Source organism: Mytilus edulis, chromosome 1 (assembly GCF_963676685.1).
Source record: "Mytilus edulis chromosome 1, xbMytEdul2.2, whole genome shotgun sequence".
Classification (NCBI taxonomy): Eukaryota; Metazoa; Mollusca; class Bivalvia; order Mytilida; family Mytilidae; genus Mytilus; species Mytilus edulis.
The window spans coordinates 64,662,889-64,680,362 of NC_092344.1; the positions used below are offsets into that span (position 1 = coordinate 64,662,889).

A 17,474-nucleotide genomic window follows, 5' to 3' on the forward strand; every position below is an offset into this window, starting at 1 on the left:
GTCACAATCTTCCTACTTTAAATTACATGAGATTTGAACACCAGTACATTACTGTTGTCCTTAGTTAAATTTGCATCCATTGCAATTTATGTAATCCATTTTCATACACACCTTATAAGATTTAGTACTGGTGGCTTTACTTTTGACAGAGTCCATTGTCCCTGGTCTAACACTGGCTGTTTCATCCATGCCATCTTGTATAATTTCCAGTGACCCGTTAGGCTTTAGAATCACTAGTCCAACAGCAAACAAATACACTAGGGCAACTTCTAAATAGGCTTGTCTCATCAACCTGTAATATATGAGTTGTATGTGAAATAAACATAGAAATAAAACCAAGTCTAACTTCTAAACCCAATCTGACTTTCTGTTCTTTTTGTAAAGTTTTTTTTTTTTTTTTTGTGTTAATCTGATGAGACTTGCCTTTTTAATCTGATTTTTATGTGTGTTCTTATGCCTTGCTGATACACTATTAATTCAATCTGTCACAATTTGTCTTGGCTTGAGTTTTACAATGATAACTGACATTGCATACAAGTGAGAGGTTTAGCTAGCTATAAAACCATGTTTGATCCACCATTTTCTATATAGGGAAATGCCTGTACCAAGTCAGGAATATGATAGTTGTTATTCATTTGTTGGATGTGTTTAAGCTTTTAAAATTGCCATTTGATTAGGGACGTTCATTTTTAAATTCAGTATATTAGTGATTTTACTTTTTTTCAGTATTTAGCATAAAATGACTTCAGTATTGATCCTGAAGCACTAATTTTGTAGATTTCATGGATGTATGTTAACCATATTTAAACGTTGAAAGTACAAATTTCATAGATTTCTATACATTATAAAAATAACAAAATCCAATATCAACGAAAAAATTTCGCTTCCTAAATCTGCACAATTCAATACTCATGAATACAAATAAATCCACAGTATACATTACATGTTTTAAATACGTACCCTAGATCATGGTCATTCCTGTAGGATGTCTTGATAGCCTGTAACAGAGTATCAGCAGCCTTCCTTGGTTGGACTTTACCATGTAACACCAACATCCTCTCTACTTTTCCTATAGTTAAAAAAAACCAAAAAAACATTTCATTATGTATGTTCTTGAAGATTACAGTATGTCATACATTACGAAAATCAGTGTCTCAAACTTACTCACAATCAAATACACTTTTATGTATATGTAGTAGTCAAATATCTGCTTTATATATATGGGTCAAAATGAAAAAAAAATGTTTATTTGATTTCTGAAGAAGGAAAAAAATGAAAAAAGTACTGGATTCTGATCTTAAATCATTAAAGTTTTTAGTACAGTTATTGTACTTTGACTAATATTCAGAAATCAACAAATTTGGCAATTAAAACAGTGAATTTTGTGTTTTGAGCACAAATTTTGCACCCAAGGTACAAAGTGGAGTTTTAAGACTGGACACAGAGTACCAAATTTAATACAACAAAAGCAAATTTCTACAATTAATGGCCCTTCTTTGATGTTTAAAGCAAAATACTTGAAAATCCTAAATTCTTACACCTAAAACATTAAAAATCGATGAAACAAAAGGGACCAAAGAGAAAAGCCAAACAGAAGTGATACTGAAATGCAAGATACAAATAAATAGGAGCTATATTTTGACATTTCTTTTTATTGTTTACCATCTTTTTTTTTAATTCTCACCTAAGTTGAACAGTATTTCAGCCTCTAAATTGGCCTCTCTGGACACACTAGCTTGAGATAGCTCTAAAGCTGTTGTTAATACCCCTAAAACTTCTGTCCATAATACAACAGGATCTTTGTCAGTTCTACAATTTAAGGAAATAAATAGTATTAAATAAGTTAATCACATTTTTTTTCTTATTGAAAAAATATTGAAATCTTTGTGCAGATTTTTGTATGTTATATCTTGTTGTTTGTTTTTGTTTTCTCATCACAACGGAACTATATATGAACTATTCAAACTCAAGGATGTTTCTCAGATACTTGTCGTCTGCTTTAACCCTTCGATGAGATTGTAGCCCAGAAACTTCTCGTTTGATGAACTTTCAATAATTTATAATAAGAATGTACACGGGTGTACAATTTGCACTATCATTTGTTATGTTCAGTGGACCATGAAATTGGGGTCAAAACTGTAATTTGGCATTAGAATTAGAAAGATCATATTATAAGGAACATGTGTACTAAGTTTAAAGTTGATTGCACTTCAACTTCATCAAAAACTACCTTGACCAAAAACTTTAACTGAACTGGGAGACAGACAGACAAACAAAATGATGCACAGACCCTAAAACATAATGCCCATAAAAGGGGCATAAAAGTTACATATCTTACCCATTCCTAATATATTTAGCAGCATTACGAGCCATGGCATGTCCTATACGTAGTTTGACCTGAGCTAAACGTAACATATGTGAAATATAAATATTCTTCATTGGACTGATAGGTGTTGAATAGAATGATTTCTCTCCTTCAGGGAAATAGTGCTGTATCTCTTCTCCTAATGTCTCCATCTATAAAATATTTATACTTATATATAATCACATTAAGGTGGTAGACCTTGGTTCAGGGAGATAACTCTTTAAATCAGTTAAGCGTTTGTAAAAGTCAAGTTCATCAATGTATTTTAAGCATTTACCTGAAACAGATTGAAATTAATCTATGTAACCTAGAAGCTTAAAATATATTTTTGAAAATGGTTGACACAAACGTACTGATGATTTTAAGAGTTATTTCCCTTAACCTAGGTCTACCTCCTTAAATGAATGTTTCATTAGAATCTGTAATTTTTATTGGCTGATACAATCTGGGCCTTCTAATGTAATATTTTATTTTCAAACAAAATACAACTGCTATAAATACACACGCAATCCATGGCATAATGTAAATCATGAGCATGTTGAGCTTGATGTAACTCTAATTTCATTGATGTAGTATACATATAAAATGTTATTGTATGAATTGAATGCTTCCCTTTATAATTTTATAATGTTGCATAGATGCCAACCCCCTTTTGACACAATCAGTAACAAACTATCAAATTTTCCTTATTCTTGAAAAGTTTTCAGTAATCATTCATAAACGTGCATTTACCAATAAAAATTACTGACGAGTGGTTGCAAAGTGATGTACACTAAAATTTGTCATTTAACATGTTGTCTGTAGTATGTATTCCATTCATTAATTGTTCAGATGTTCTCGACTCAAACATTTTTGTTTTATCAAGGAGAAGTAGAGAAAGGGGGAAAGCTACTTAATAAAATGCAAGTTTGCCTCTTCGGAAGTCAGTTAGTTACCCAACAATAGGTTGATAACTCCCGAGAAACCGGAAGCATTACATTGGCGTTTCCTAAATACTGGACCAGGACGGAAAAGTAATGATAAAAATCCGCGTTTTACAAAATTGAACGTCGATGATTGGGAATCCGTAACTATTCGACTTTGACCGTAATAGCGTAGTTTTTATCGCAAAATCGGAAAAACTACGGAAAAATCGTAATGGTTGGCATCTGTGATGTTGAACTTTTTTTAGTATGCTTGGGCAAAGCTTTTACACCCCAATAAAATTATAAATACAGGTATTCAATTATTAAATATAGTAAAATTTTCAATTAAAGCTGATGAAGCTCAAATATATTTTAACAGAATGATGCTGCCCTAAAACAGGATTCCGAAATCATGCTACTGCAATATACATCAATAGAAAGGATAAAAGAAAGATTGCAAATTGTAAAGATACCTACCTGTTTTAGAATAAGCTGTTGAGCACTGAGGTATTGAACTAATGTTTTCTCAGTAAACAAAACACTATCATTGTCCCTCTCAGCAGCCTGTAAGTCAGTCTTCAGGACCATACATGTAACCAGCTGTTGTTGTGTTGGGATTGACAATTTTGGTACTTTGTTCAGCAACATAATTGCGTCCTTTAAAAATAAATCCTCAGTTGTAAATTAATGATTCTAAAAGCCATTTGAGAGTTAAATGATATAAAACAAAGTTACCTTGGAAAATGTATTAACCTTAAGTATATGTAATATCACTTTGACCTCTGACCTTGAAACTGAATATGTTAAGGGCTCTAACCCATCAACAATCATTCTATCTAGTTTGTTACAATTTAGAAGTATTACTTGGCTATTATATACTATGCAGAAAACAAAGCTTTTAAATGACATAGAGTTAATACTGTCAGCATATCCCTCGATCAAAACAAATGTGAGAAAACACATCTTTTTCAATGAACTCAAAAAAAAGAAAACGTGCAGCAAGATCAGATTTATACTTTGACTCAGGGCTTCCAAAACGGTCATATATTCCGGTCATTTGTATAATGTCCAGTAAAAGTCCGGCTGTGCAAAGCATGAAACGGTCATATACTTTTTAGTTTTCAAGGCTTTTTTACATAATTCACGATCTTTTTGACCCAACCTTTTGCCTTTAACATCAACTCATTTCCCGTCATAAATCTGACATGATGATTTATTACTATCAAAACAACACCTAATCCAATACTTTCTCATTTTAATTAAGCCTAATTAGTAGTTGGACAGCTGAAATCTACCTGTTCAGGTGACAGGTGAGTTATGTTCAGTACCGGACATCGTATAAATTGATCGGTCTATTCACAATTTTTTTCTTACTTTTCAGAGGTTTGTTTGTAATTGATTTAGTTCAAATTATTAAAATTATTAGAAATTAGTTTATCAACATGATTTGATGAAAAATTTAAAAAGGTTTTAAATGAAAAATCGTCAGAACTACGTCGTATGATCTAGAACATGTGTGCGCATGTGCACAGGTGGGAATTTTAATTATGCATCCTACATTTCTTCAAAAATGCTGAAATTAGTATTGATACCTGTATCTAACTTTCATTTCAAGTATTTTGTTGAACAAATAACGTGGAAAGAGCTTCTTCACTCAGTTGTGGTTTGTAAACATACACGGATTTTACGTATCCGTTTATGGTCCATGTTTTACCATTGTCAAGTCAACATCCGGTTAGAACATGTGAAAACGAAACTAAAGTTTTTGACAATGTCATTTTGCACAAATAAAAAGTCTAAGGCAGATATGAGCACGCTGATGTGCACACTTCGAATGATGCACTGCCAATTTAACAGTTACATCCGAACATCATTTTTTTAATGTAATGTCAATCATTGGAATGGCCATCTGATTACCATAATTGCCTTTTGTGACTACATCTTAAGGAATTAAAATCGGGATCAGATATGATATGTCCAGCTCGCTCAAATATTTTTTGGAAGCCCTGCTTTGACTAGGGTAGTAAAGTATATTTTTTTCTTGCAATAAATTTTTATTTCAAAAATTTACAAGCTTGAAGCTCATTAATAAACATGTTTCGTGCAGCCCCATCCCCCACCTCTGTACAACCGTTCTTGACTAATATCTAATTATTAACACTTTCATATAATCATTAAAGTACCTCAATCAAAGATATAGTATTTTCTTGACTCTTTCCTTCCATGATGTTAAGCAGTGCCCCCTGGTACAGGAAATCAGCCTGAACTTCTAAATCCCCACATGCTTCAGCTTCACCTAATCCTTCTATACAATACTGACGACAGTCTGCCAACTCTTGTAGAACTTTAGTTTCTGGATCTATAAATTGAATAAAGAGCATGTTGAAAAACGATCAATTTATCAATATTAGTGAGATACCTTAAATTTACGTGGATATCAGAAATATTTACATATCCTTGAAAATAAATGCTGAAAGAAAAAGTGGGACTATCTATTATGTCGATCAATATTTACTATGACAAGACTAAATCTAGACTCTTTTTCTGTTCCTAGTTAATATCGTATCAATTTTCTTCTTTAACTGTTAGGTTCAAATTTGAGGAAAATTACTATATCTTTGTTATAAGACATTTGAACAGAGCTTATGTAAAGTAGTGTTAAACAAGATTAGAATCTATTCCATTTCTCACCTTTGACCTCTCCAAGGCCTCTAACCTCTATTAGAAGACATTTGACCAGAGCTTGTCTACAGTTAAGCCAGAGTCTGGCATCAAGCCTAGCTCTGCTTTGGAAGTTCTGGTACTGGAATAGACTGTTTTCAGGATTAGATACTGGTACATCCTTATACATATGTCTCCTTCTGCTTGTCCCATCACTCTTCAATGATGATGGCCTGGAAATTACAAAAAAAGTTGAAACAACATTTTTCAATTTAATCTGTAAACCAAATATAAAATCATTCCCTTTCATCATTTGTTCATAGAAGCCAAGAAAACTTTGATGAAGTTTTTTTCTTGTACAATGATTTTTGTAAAATTTCAAACTATCTGAAAGAAGGAAGTGGCTGTATGTAAAAATTGTTTACACCTTTCTGCTTTATATTATCAAGCTGCGGACAAAGTATATATTTAAAATCGTTCCCTTTCATGAATGCTTAGAAAACTTTACCAAGTTTTCTTTCCCTAAGTCTTTCAGATGGTTGGACAAACAGAATGATTCTGATTCCTCACACATCCTATTATTTGAAAAAAACTGTGCAAATAATTTTCAAAAACAATATAATATGAAGCAATGAAAATTAGCTGATTTCAATTGTTAGGTGGACATGCAATATGAATATTAACTGCTGAAAAGTTAAAATTGTCAACAACAAAAATAATAATAAATACAACAAACAAATGTATAAAACTATAACTTGTTATTTTTTCAATCTATCATTTAAACATGCAAATGTACTCTTAATATGAAAATATAATACAATGAAAAAACTATGAAAATTAGTTTAACTGGTACAATACTTTATGATCTAATCATAAAATATATCATATAAGTAATAACAAAAAATTCAAATTCTTCATGCATAACTGGACATTATATGCCTTAATCTTAGAAATCTCTGAACACTTGGCTGAAGTAAGAAACTTGTTGAAATGATGAAACTTAAACCTCTTCAGAATACATAGAATTCATCATAAATACCAAAGTTGCTGTTTAAAGATGTACACCTTATTTCAGGGAGATAACTCTTTAAATCAGTAATGCGTTTGTTTTTAAAAGTCAAGTTTCATCAATATATTTTAAGCATTTACCTGACACAGATTGGAAATAATCTATGTAACCTAGAAGCTTAGAATATACTTATGAAAGTGGTTGACATAAACATACTGACAATTTTAAGAGTTATTTCCCTTAACTAAGGTTACCTACTTAAATTAAGAGAGACATAAATTCAGCAACAAGTCCTTAATTATCTACCATGGATTCATTATTATAACGGGATAAAAATGTTCGTGGATATCATGTGTATATGTTAACCACAAATATAAATTTAAAACTAAGTACAAGTATTCTATAGGCAGGTATGCAGACTTTAGAAAATCCAAGCATCTACGAAAATACAATTTCTTCTCAATCCACGAAAATTGGTATCCACATTAATAAATGAATCCTCAGTAATCCACTTAATGTCAGGTCTATGATTTCTACGATCGGTATCTAAATTATTAAAATTAGGATTATAAAGTTTTCTACTATATCTATAATGATGTGAATTATAAATATAATAATTGTGAAATATAAAAATATAAGCTCGTAAAAAACTTTTACCTCTCTTGGCTACTTGCGCTTACAATCCTGTTAATGAATGTATGTAGTTAAAAAGATTACCTTCACATTGAAACAACAAGGGAGATAATAAGAGAGAGAGATCAGAAGCCTGAACCTCATGAAATTGAGCAGAACTTCTCAACTTAGTGCATTTAGGTCACCCTGACAAAAATTTTAATTCTATCAATATGTAACTCTGGACAATTAAAGATTGTCCTGGACTATCATAGATTTCAAACCAAGCACCAAATTGTCTACCATAAGAGTTGAGATCTGTTTCTGAGTAGCTAAGCTTGGAGAAAAGTTTAAGAAAAGATTTTTTTCAAACTATCAGAGTCTTCATGAAATTGAATATTCAAGAAATAAACTCATGGAGACCAACAGGCATTTTTGTACAATCCCCAATAATCAAATGAATCAGATGACTACCTATTCTTCTTCTTTAAATATAACAAACTGAATCATTTTTTTTCAAGATCCTGTGCAATCATTTTTTGAATATCCATAAATGAGGGGGGATAGGACCTTTATTGGGAGTCCGGTATAAGGGGTTTTAAGCACGGGATTTTGGGATTGACCCTTTTGGGATTTGGGAATTCTTTTTTTGGATGTCGGGATTTTAATTTATATAAATTCGGGACCTTAGTATTTCGTGTTTTTAAGCCCGGGATTTCGGGATCAGGACCCCTCCTACCCCCCACCCCCCTAAATATACTTGTATTATATCAGGATTTCATGTTTTTAAGCCCGGGATTTCAGGATCAGGACAATAATCAACATTTAAGACTGAAGAATAGAAAAGCCTAAATCACAGTTGCAAGAAAAACCAAAATCCTTTAAAGTTTTAATGATTTGTGTAAATTAAATTAATCCATAATTAAACAATCTACACCCATCTATAAAGACTCTCCACTAACCAATCAGATTCAGTACTGTAGAAAGATTCTGATAACAGTGGAGGTAATACTTCTCTGACCTCATGTTTTGTCTTAAATCTACAATATCTGCATGCGTTTAATATGATTTAATATGAATATATAATTCTTTCAAAGAAGATAAAGTGTCAATTTAAGTTCTTAAAAATTATCCGTTAAAACACATCAAAATTATAATTGCATAGGGTTTTCTTCTTGGAGATTAAAAATTTTATCTTTTTTTTACTTTTAACATATCAAAAAGGAAACAATTTGGAATAGTTATGTTCTTAGAATTTTTTTTTAATGGAACTTAGTAAATTAATAGACATTACTTAATTCCTTGAAATAGCTGCATTTAATTGGACATATTTAGAAATTTTAGGTGTCTAAACATTTACTCTGTACAAACCTTGGTTGGGCAATAACTTCTTTCCTCTTTTTGAATAATCGTGATGATTTCAGTAACTTGAGAGCTGACATGACAATCCTGGCAGCCATTGCAGAATGGTGTTTCTGACGAGCTATGGCAGCTTGTTGAAGTTTACACAGAACAACTAATTCCATCTCAGCAGCAGGTAAACCTTCCAGACCTAGAAATATATAAATGTGTATTACTAGTTTAACTTCTTTTCAAAAACTCCTAAAATTTTACTGTTAATTTAAAGCAATTTTTACATCATGTATTGGATAGGGCTTTGCATACTAAAATTCACAGCATAAATGATTGTAAGGCTTCTTTGAGAGATAAATAATTTTCAAGAAGGAATATTATTTTATTTAATTATACCTGTAAAGAATTTATTCTTCTTGAAAACATAATATATATTTTTAATTTCTCTCAAATTTTCAAGATAAATATCCATTACGTAAATCCTAATTTTGATTATGGACATCTATCTGTTATGCAGAAAAAAAAGATTTGTGCAAAACTTTTCCTAGACTAAAGGTAATTTTCATGTATTGCTGAGACAGTTGTCTATTGTTGAAATTGTTATCGCCACTCTTTAGTTTTTAGTGGTATGGTTTTCTGTCTAACTGACTTATACCACAAATATCTCCTTCTCTTTTTGTAGATTCATAATTATCTGTTGGGTATTAATTTTTTTGTGGATTTTGAGGGTAAAGGTGGACCACAAGTTCAAATGTTCAACGAAATACAAATGTTCTATGGGCTTGTATGCAGACTTGGCTAAACTACGAAATCAAATATCCATGAAAATCTAATGTTTCCTCAATTCACAAAAATTGCAGCCCACAAAAATATAAATAAATTCACAGTATTTGAAAGACAAATGTATTTACCATGTTTGTCATGTTCAGCATTTTCCTGTATCACCTCAGCAATGGTTCCTACCATCTGATCAGCTATAGCCAGTAGTGTCCCTTTGATCATTTCCTGTGTCAATGGTTTCTTACTGGCTGTAAATCTCTTGTTAGCATGCTTGTGTTGTACACTGTCAGCTTCCTCTTCTGTAAATATCAGAAACCAATAGATAATGATTTGGTATTTTAGAATCTAAAGGACTTCTTATTTCATTTTGCCAACAACGCAATGCAATTGACTTGACTGAACTATAAGTTTAAATTTTTTATTTAAACTTTGAGTTAACCAATACACTGGAATACGTCATAGAAGTCCATACAGAATTCAAAAGTTTCTTAAATGTGAACATCCATTACCAAAACATGTATAAATTCTTATTTCATTGGTGGGGTCTGAGAAAAAAAAAACCATGTGTTACATATTTGCTTTTTGTTCATTTTTTTATATAAATAAGGCCGTTAGTTTTTCTCATTTGAATTGTTTTAAATTGTCATTTTTCGGGACCTTTTATAGCCTACTATGCGGTATGGGCTTTTCTCATTGTTGAAGGCCGTATGGTGATCTATAGTTGTTAATTTCTGTGTCATTTTGGTCTCTTATGGAGAGTTGTCTCATTGGCAATCATATCTGTAGAACCGTAGCTCTTAGGTCATTATGTTATTTTTTTACTATTTGCGGACCATATTGAATCTCGTCGTTACGTCACGAAAAACAAGAAAAGATAACTCTTATAGGAAAACTTGTGTTGGTTTGTTTACGTTGTCTTTTATTTTATTTCCATGACTTTTTGAATGAAAGTACGTTTAATTAAAGTTAGATACTAACAGAAATAATAATTCTTTCAAGCAATTTAAATATTTAGTATGAATAATATGTTGTAAAGTCTTATTAACACTTGATTCTCGCTTAGAAATAAGTAAACAAATCAACACGTCTTTTTCTATAAGAGGTATCTGTTCTTGTTTTTCCTAGGCGTTCCTTACCTCCAACGTAGGAGATCGAGGATATTTGAGTTATCTTTTCTTGATTTTCGTGACGTCACGACGAGATTCAATATGGCCGAACAAAATAGGCGGAGAATGTATACAAATGGGAATAATTAGATAATAGTGTTTAGAAAATGAATATTCAAACATAAAAAGGTAGGTCATATCCTAGAAAAATATCTAACGAAACGAACTATATATATTGACAAGCTTTGCATTGATTATAAACAATATTTTTTGGGGAAATAAGTGCGACCTGAACCTGGGTCGCAATTCTGAACGTTTTGAAATAGGAAAAATTCGTAGCTCTATGGTCCGCAAATAGTCAAAAAATAACATAAGGACCTAAGAGCTACGGTTCCGCAGCTATGGCAATCATACCACATCTTCTTTTTTATAACTAAATAGCCCTTCATTTGGAATTGTATTTTGCCTATTCCATACAAACTCTATTCATTCATAAAAATTATTATTCTTGATTATTCATATTGAGAAAAAAAAATTATACAATTACTGTCTTTTGATGAGGTAAATATGGGGTTTTATTGACTTTTGAAAAAATGATATTCACTGAGGCCGACGGCCGAAGTGAATATCAGTTTTTCAAAAGTCAATTAAACCCCATATTTACCGAAACAAAAGACAGTAATTGTTTTATTCCATATTCCGAGAAAAGAAAATGTATTTAATGACAAACATATACCAAAACAAATTTTACACGAATCATTTTACCATAACGTTGCATGTAAAAGCGTGTGACGTTTAGCACGGTGAATAACACTTTCTCAAGTGAATATGCTTTTTTATTCAAAATCCAATTCATATAGAGAAACCTACTAAAATAATTCCAATATAGAATAAAAAATATTATCACTTTTCTCCCCTAATATTACTTGGCTTACCGTCTTCTTTCTTTGGGTCATTGGACTTTCCTGATTTAGTTGTAGCCCTGGATTGAGCACTGCTTGTTGAGAGTTTAACTCCTCTACTACCCAATCCACCTTTTGACATGGTACTCATGGTATATGGTTTAGCACCACTATCAGTTATCCTGAATAAAACAACAAATACATGAAAATGCTACCTATATATACTTTCTCTCAGAATTATGTACCAGAAGCAGACATTATTTCCATCACTTCTAAATTATCAGGCTTTGGCTTTAGATTAAATGTACATATTACTTATATAATTATGTTTCTTACAAACCAAAATAACAGAAATTCTGTTATTTCACATTTCAAACTACAGAAAAATGAAAACATAACTTTATAAAATTTCATGTGTATGAAGTGCTTTTATTGATTTACTATTGATTTTCTTCTTTTATTTCCATTTGTCTGTCATTTCTAAGTTTTTATGTAGTGAAAATGAAGAAGACATTTGACATAAACTTATGGAAATTTTTATATTTTTAACTAATATATTGATGGAAGTCCTGATAAGGCCAGGTGCAAAAAAGTAATATTTTCATATTTAGAACATCTCTTGACTTGTCTATACGGTATGGCTCAACTTTTCTAAAATGTTATAAAGAGCTATTATTGAAATTAAGTGTGGTCCATGGGCCTATGGCCATCGTACTTACAGTGTATCTTCTATCAGTGGAATAACATGGAGTGTCTCTGCCAGTTTGATGAACAAGTTGGCCTGGGCCAAAGACAGATGGCAAGTCATGTGTGGACCATACAGAGTTGCCAAACTGGAAGACAGTCTTTTATCCAATACCATCTCAAGCAGCTACAATGATTGAGAGAAGAATGAGTACTAATAATTGTGAAAAAAAAAACCATATCAAAATGTTGTAAATAAATATGAAATTCAGATATTTGTACTTTTCTAAGGAAAAATCTCACAGAAAATCATTATCTACAGAAAAATATCAGGGAAACTGTAAAATCTGATTTTAACAAGTGAAACTGCGAGCTACTGCTCACTGATGATACCCCCGCCACAAGTGGATAATATTAATAGTGTAAAAATATGCAAGTGTTCGGTAAACAGGAAGTTGTCGAGTGATGAATCTGAAAACGCATCACACGGTATAGCTGACTTATATAAATCCTGAAACCAAATTTCAGAAATCCTTGTATTGTAGTTCCTGAGAAAAATGTGACGAAAATTTTCAACTTGGCTATCATGTGTAAAATCATACAAGTGTTCGATAAACAGGAAGTTGTCGAGTGATCAATCTGAAAACGCATCATGCGGTATAGATGACTTAGATAAACCCTGAAACCAAATTTCAGAAATCCTTGTATTGTAGTTCCTGAGAAAAATGCGACGAAAAATATTCATGGGAGGACGGACTGACTGAAGGACTGACGGACTGACGGAAGGACAGACAGCGGTAAAACAGTATACCCCCCTTTTTTAAAGCGGGGGTATAAAGACAAAATCTATGACTTATTTTTTATGATAAAACTTTAAAATCTGTACAAGACAAGTACAGATTGAGTGTGCATTAATCCAATATAAATATTAATGTAATTCTTTTATATTTGAAAAAACAATAAATGGTAAACATGATGTGTCTCAATAATTTGTCTATCCTTTTCACCACAACATATCAAACATCATACACCAAATATTCAAAAATTAAAAAGATGTAAATCTTAAAATATTATAGCATGATTGTGTATCATGTCTAATTTTAAATAACTGGAAATAACACAAATACATAAATCTGAAAGTATCATAAATGCTGTGTTGGCCCTTATATTGGTAAGACTTATCATTTACAACAAAGCCATAGCATGTATCAAAATAGAGTAAATATTTAATTTATATTATATTAAGCTAATATGCAAACTTAATTGACAAATTGAAATGTAAGAAATCAGGTAATAATAAAAGTTTTTCTGGTAATGGAAATGATATGAATTAAATGTATTAGCTGAAAAAGTTTTAGTTTTATTATTCTCACCTTCAGGTTGTTAGGCTCTGTGATAGGTTTACTAGTGTTATACTTCAGAGAGCTCATTTTAGATTCCACCTGTCTGAAATTACTGTCTCCAATGTGTGGTAGTCTTTCTCCATGTAATAGTCTTTGCATAACAATAAATGCTTCATTAAACAGAGATAACTCTGTCAGAACCCTGACCTTTAAAATCCTTCCATCAACTGACCTCTGAAGGTCACGGCTAACAAATGTGGCTAAATAGGAGTATAATGTCAGAAGTGGAAGTACCTGTAAAGTTAATAAATGAAAAATAATATAAAATGCTTTTATTTAAATACAAGCAGCCATTGCTAAATGTTCTGAAATCTAGGAATCATTAATCAATATTCTAATATAAAGCAAATCCTTCAAACTTTTATTGTTGATTTCAACAAAATCTCTTGTTTCACATGAGAATGTGACAGTGTTTTTAAATAAAGCATAATGCATTGTATTTTTAAAACTGATCTCTACATCCACATATCATATCACACATATACTTTCAACAATGTGTATGGTTGCTTCTGCTACTTTTTTTTTTTTTTTTTTTTTTTTTTTTTTTTATCTAAGACCAAATCTCACTTTAACAAACAAATGATAAATGCATCTTGCTAATTCTTCAGTAATATTTCATATAAAAAAGATATAAGCAGTGAGTCTACATTCAGATCTCTTACAATACTTACAAACAAATTATGATTTCCTCTGGCTAATTCTTCTGTTACCCATCTCAATGCAGCAGCAAGTTGTCTGCCATCACTCCTGAACTTCTCCGACAAAAGGTCTATTCCTGGAACCAAGTTTGTAACTTCACAACCTTCTCCTACATCATACAAGGCATAGTCTCTATCAGCCCTGGGGTGGGGCAAAGATGATCTAAACAACGCCTTTAATGAATAAAACACATTTTGTAAAATTAAATTGGTGAAAGAAAGTACAAAATTTTAAAATCAGAAAAAAAAATCAAAATCTTAAAATCAGGAAAGAAATCTAATTTGTAAAGGAATACAGTCTCAAAATTGTGAATCTGGTTCAAGAAGTACTGAAAAACTTTCATTCATCCATAGTAAAAATAAAAAAAACTATGTATTCTTTTAAGATGTTTGATAGAATAAGATGTATTTTACCTCACATTGACCAATATCAATTTGATTCTCAGTGATATAAGTTAAGTTTTCAAAGCTAGTCCTCATTGAGATTAACAAAGAAAACAGAAATGGATTAAAGATTTACTTTTTAAGTTTATCAATAGTGATTTTTAACATATTAAATATCACAGAATCAAAGGAGTATTGAGTATACAAACCTTGAAGAAATATCCAGATAGAAAACAGCATTCCATCCTTAATCCTAAATCTGATGTCAATATGTATCTGCAAATATGAAACACAAGATTGAAAATGACACTGTGAAAGTTAAATCCTTTTGCATATTCATATAACTGCTCTTAAATACAATATTTTTATTCTGGAAATTATTATGGAATAATTTACAAGTTCAATATGATATAATGATCATGATCACAAAATAGTTTCAAACTAAAATTACATATTCTTAAAGAAGTGTGAATTTAAACTGTTAAATCAAATAAATATATAGAAATGATTGCCATACCAGTCAAAACCTAACCAAAGACAGTGGTAACCATTCACAAATTGTCTTCAATTCAGATAGTTTACAGTTTGCACTATGAATTGTGTGTTTCTACATTGTCAAATGTCATTTGTTGATCTTTAGTTGTCTATTCTTTTGAAAAACCATTTGTTATTCAGTTGCTGTATTGTTGACCATCCCCCATACATTCTTTTATTAGATGAAAATATAAGAAAATATAATGCTTACTGTGCTATATTAGAAGCCAGAACTCCTCCTACCATACATCCCCATAGACCACACCTCTGTAGCATGTCTCCACTGACATCTGAACTGTCCAGTAAACTCCTCCATGTATGGATAGCATCACTTGTATTCAACACCAGGTCAAGTGAATCTGACCAGTATTTATATGCTCCTCTACAATAATAAACAATAATAATTTAATGCATGAAATGTCCAAAGCCATGTAAATTAAAGCAGAACCGTAGGAACAATTATGTTTTTGGTAAAAATAGAATATGTAGAATAAATATTGTAAAAGCATGTATTTTAAGGAGGCTCAAGGGTATAAAAATTTCAGAATAAAATTAAACAGTTATTTTTCCTTACAAATATATTTATTACCTTATAAGATAATACTTTATCATATGGTACAAAAATCATTCAAAAATATCAATTTGTGTTGGCCCCAGATGACTTTTAAAATTTATGAGTCATTGAAAAAGCTCCTAATTATCTCCCTTTGGTGCAAAAATGCTATTTTTGGCATTAAAATTGAAATATCTTTTTTAACTCATCAGTGTCCTATATTTTTTATTATCATTTTCAAATAAGCTGTACTTAAACTCAACTTTTGTAAAATTTGAGCGATTTCTGTAATTTAGTTCTTTTTTTATTTTTGATATTACCTTTTTCTCTCCTATTAGTTCAACAGAAAAAAAGTAACTTTACAAAAATGTATGACCCGATCTTTTTATTTTATTTTTCTATTAAGTATAAGATAAAGTTCATTTGTAGAAAAATATAGCGAAATCCTATATTAAAATAAAATTTTGACTTAGACATGCAAGCCACCTTAACAAATAACCATGACTTTTTGGAATCAGACAAAACTGTAAAATTTAAATGTCATATCAAATTAAAATTTAAATGTCATATCAAATTAATACACATGCATGTATTATTCACTGTATCAAAAGTACTAATAAGAATTAACCATACCTAATGTTACCAGCATGGTACTGGAGATTTCCAAGTTCATGCATGGCTTGTGAAGCCAATCCTTTCTCTTTCTTGGCATTCAGCATGTCTGTTAATAAAAAGGTTAATCCAAAGTAAATCTCTTCCTCTATACGATAGAAATGAGTATGTTTTATATTCTTTTCCTCTTTTTTCTTCAGTTAATGGTATTTAGATTTATTAATAAATCAATGAGAGATACCTTTATCAGGGTTGTCAAAATGTATTGGATATTTCGTTTATTTACTTGGTCTCATTATACTAGAAAAAAAATTAAACATTTTTGTTAGTTATATCTAAAATTTGCCATCAACCTTTGATAGTTGAACTTCGTACTTAATATTTCAAAACCTTGAATCATTTGTTGAATTTCATGGATAATTAAAACAAACAAATACATAAAACCAAAATATTTCTTTTCCTTTTATCAGAGTAAAATAATCTTAATTTCCTGTAGGTACTGCTACATACATATAATGCTATAAAAAATTCTCATACATGTTTTGCAAAACTTATAAAAAAAACATCCCAAAAAATTCTGCATCTACAGTATACTCTTCATCTACACAGTTCAGTCCTTTTAAACATACTAGTAGCACACAACTCTGGGAAAATAACAACCAACTATTTAATAATAAGAGAAATATTCAAAGCATACCAATAGTTTTCTCATAAGATGACAGAACTGTAGGTAACTGTGATCTTGGCATACATGATGTCTGTACATCTTCTACATATTCAAACTCATCATGGCTGATATCCTGTGGCATGGTTGGTTGTGGTCTGGCAGTGTTTGGTTGGAATTCGACTTTAGATACCTGTCTACTTAGGAAACCATCACCTGCTGAAATAACAAACAAAAACACAAGATGTA

At 31.0% G+C, this 17,474-nt stretch overlaps 1 protein-coding gene across 9 annotated transcripts in view; it reads right to left on the reverse strand.

The window, feature by feature from the left end:
• LOC139486824 (cilia- and flagella-associated protein 54-like) overlaps positions 1–17,474 on the reverse strand; it is a 66,306-nt gene that overhangs the window by 9,544 nt on the left and 39,288 nt on the right. For 8 of the 9 annotated variants that reach the window (XM_071271878.1, XM_071271867.1, XM_071271857.1 and 5 more), the window contains 18 exons: positions 17,259–17,444; positions 16,583–16,670; positions 15,608–15,778; positions 15,072–15,138; positions 14,452–14,652; positions 13,751–14,014; positions 12,413–12,564; positions 11,727–11,875; positions 9,817–9,984; positions 8,924–9,104; positions 7,598–7,624; positions 5,962–6,164; positions 5,454–5,629; positions 3,748–3,927; positions 2,339–2,517; positions 1,685–1,809; positions 961–1,069; positions 112–292 (listed from right to left, as the gene is read on the reverse strand). In XM_071271878.1, the coding sequence (XP_071127979.1) occupies positions 112–292; positions 961–1,069; positions 1,685–1,809; positions 2,339–2,517; positions 3,748–3,927; positions 5,454–5,629; positions 5,962–6,164; positions 7,598–7,624; positions 8,924–9,104; positions 9,817–9,984; positions 11,727–11,875; positions 12,413–12,564; positions 13,751–14,014; positions 14,452–14,652; positions 15,072–15,138; positions 15,608–15,778; positions 16,583–16,670; positions 17,259–17,444 (2,807 nt within the window). The remainder of the gene's footprint in view (positions 1–111; positions 293–960; positions 1,070–1,684; positions 1,810–2,338; positions 2,518–3,747; positions 3,928–5,453; positions 5,630–5,961; positions 6,165–7,597; positions 7,625–8,923; positions 9,105–9,816; positions 9,985–11,726; positions 11,876–12,412; positions 12,565–13,750; positions 14,015–14,451; positions 14,653–15,071; positions 15,139–15,607; positions 15,779–16,582; positions 16,671–17,258; positions 17,445–17,474) is intronic. The other variant, XM_071271839.1, reaches the window with a different exon arrangement.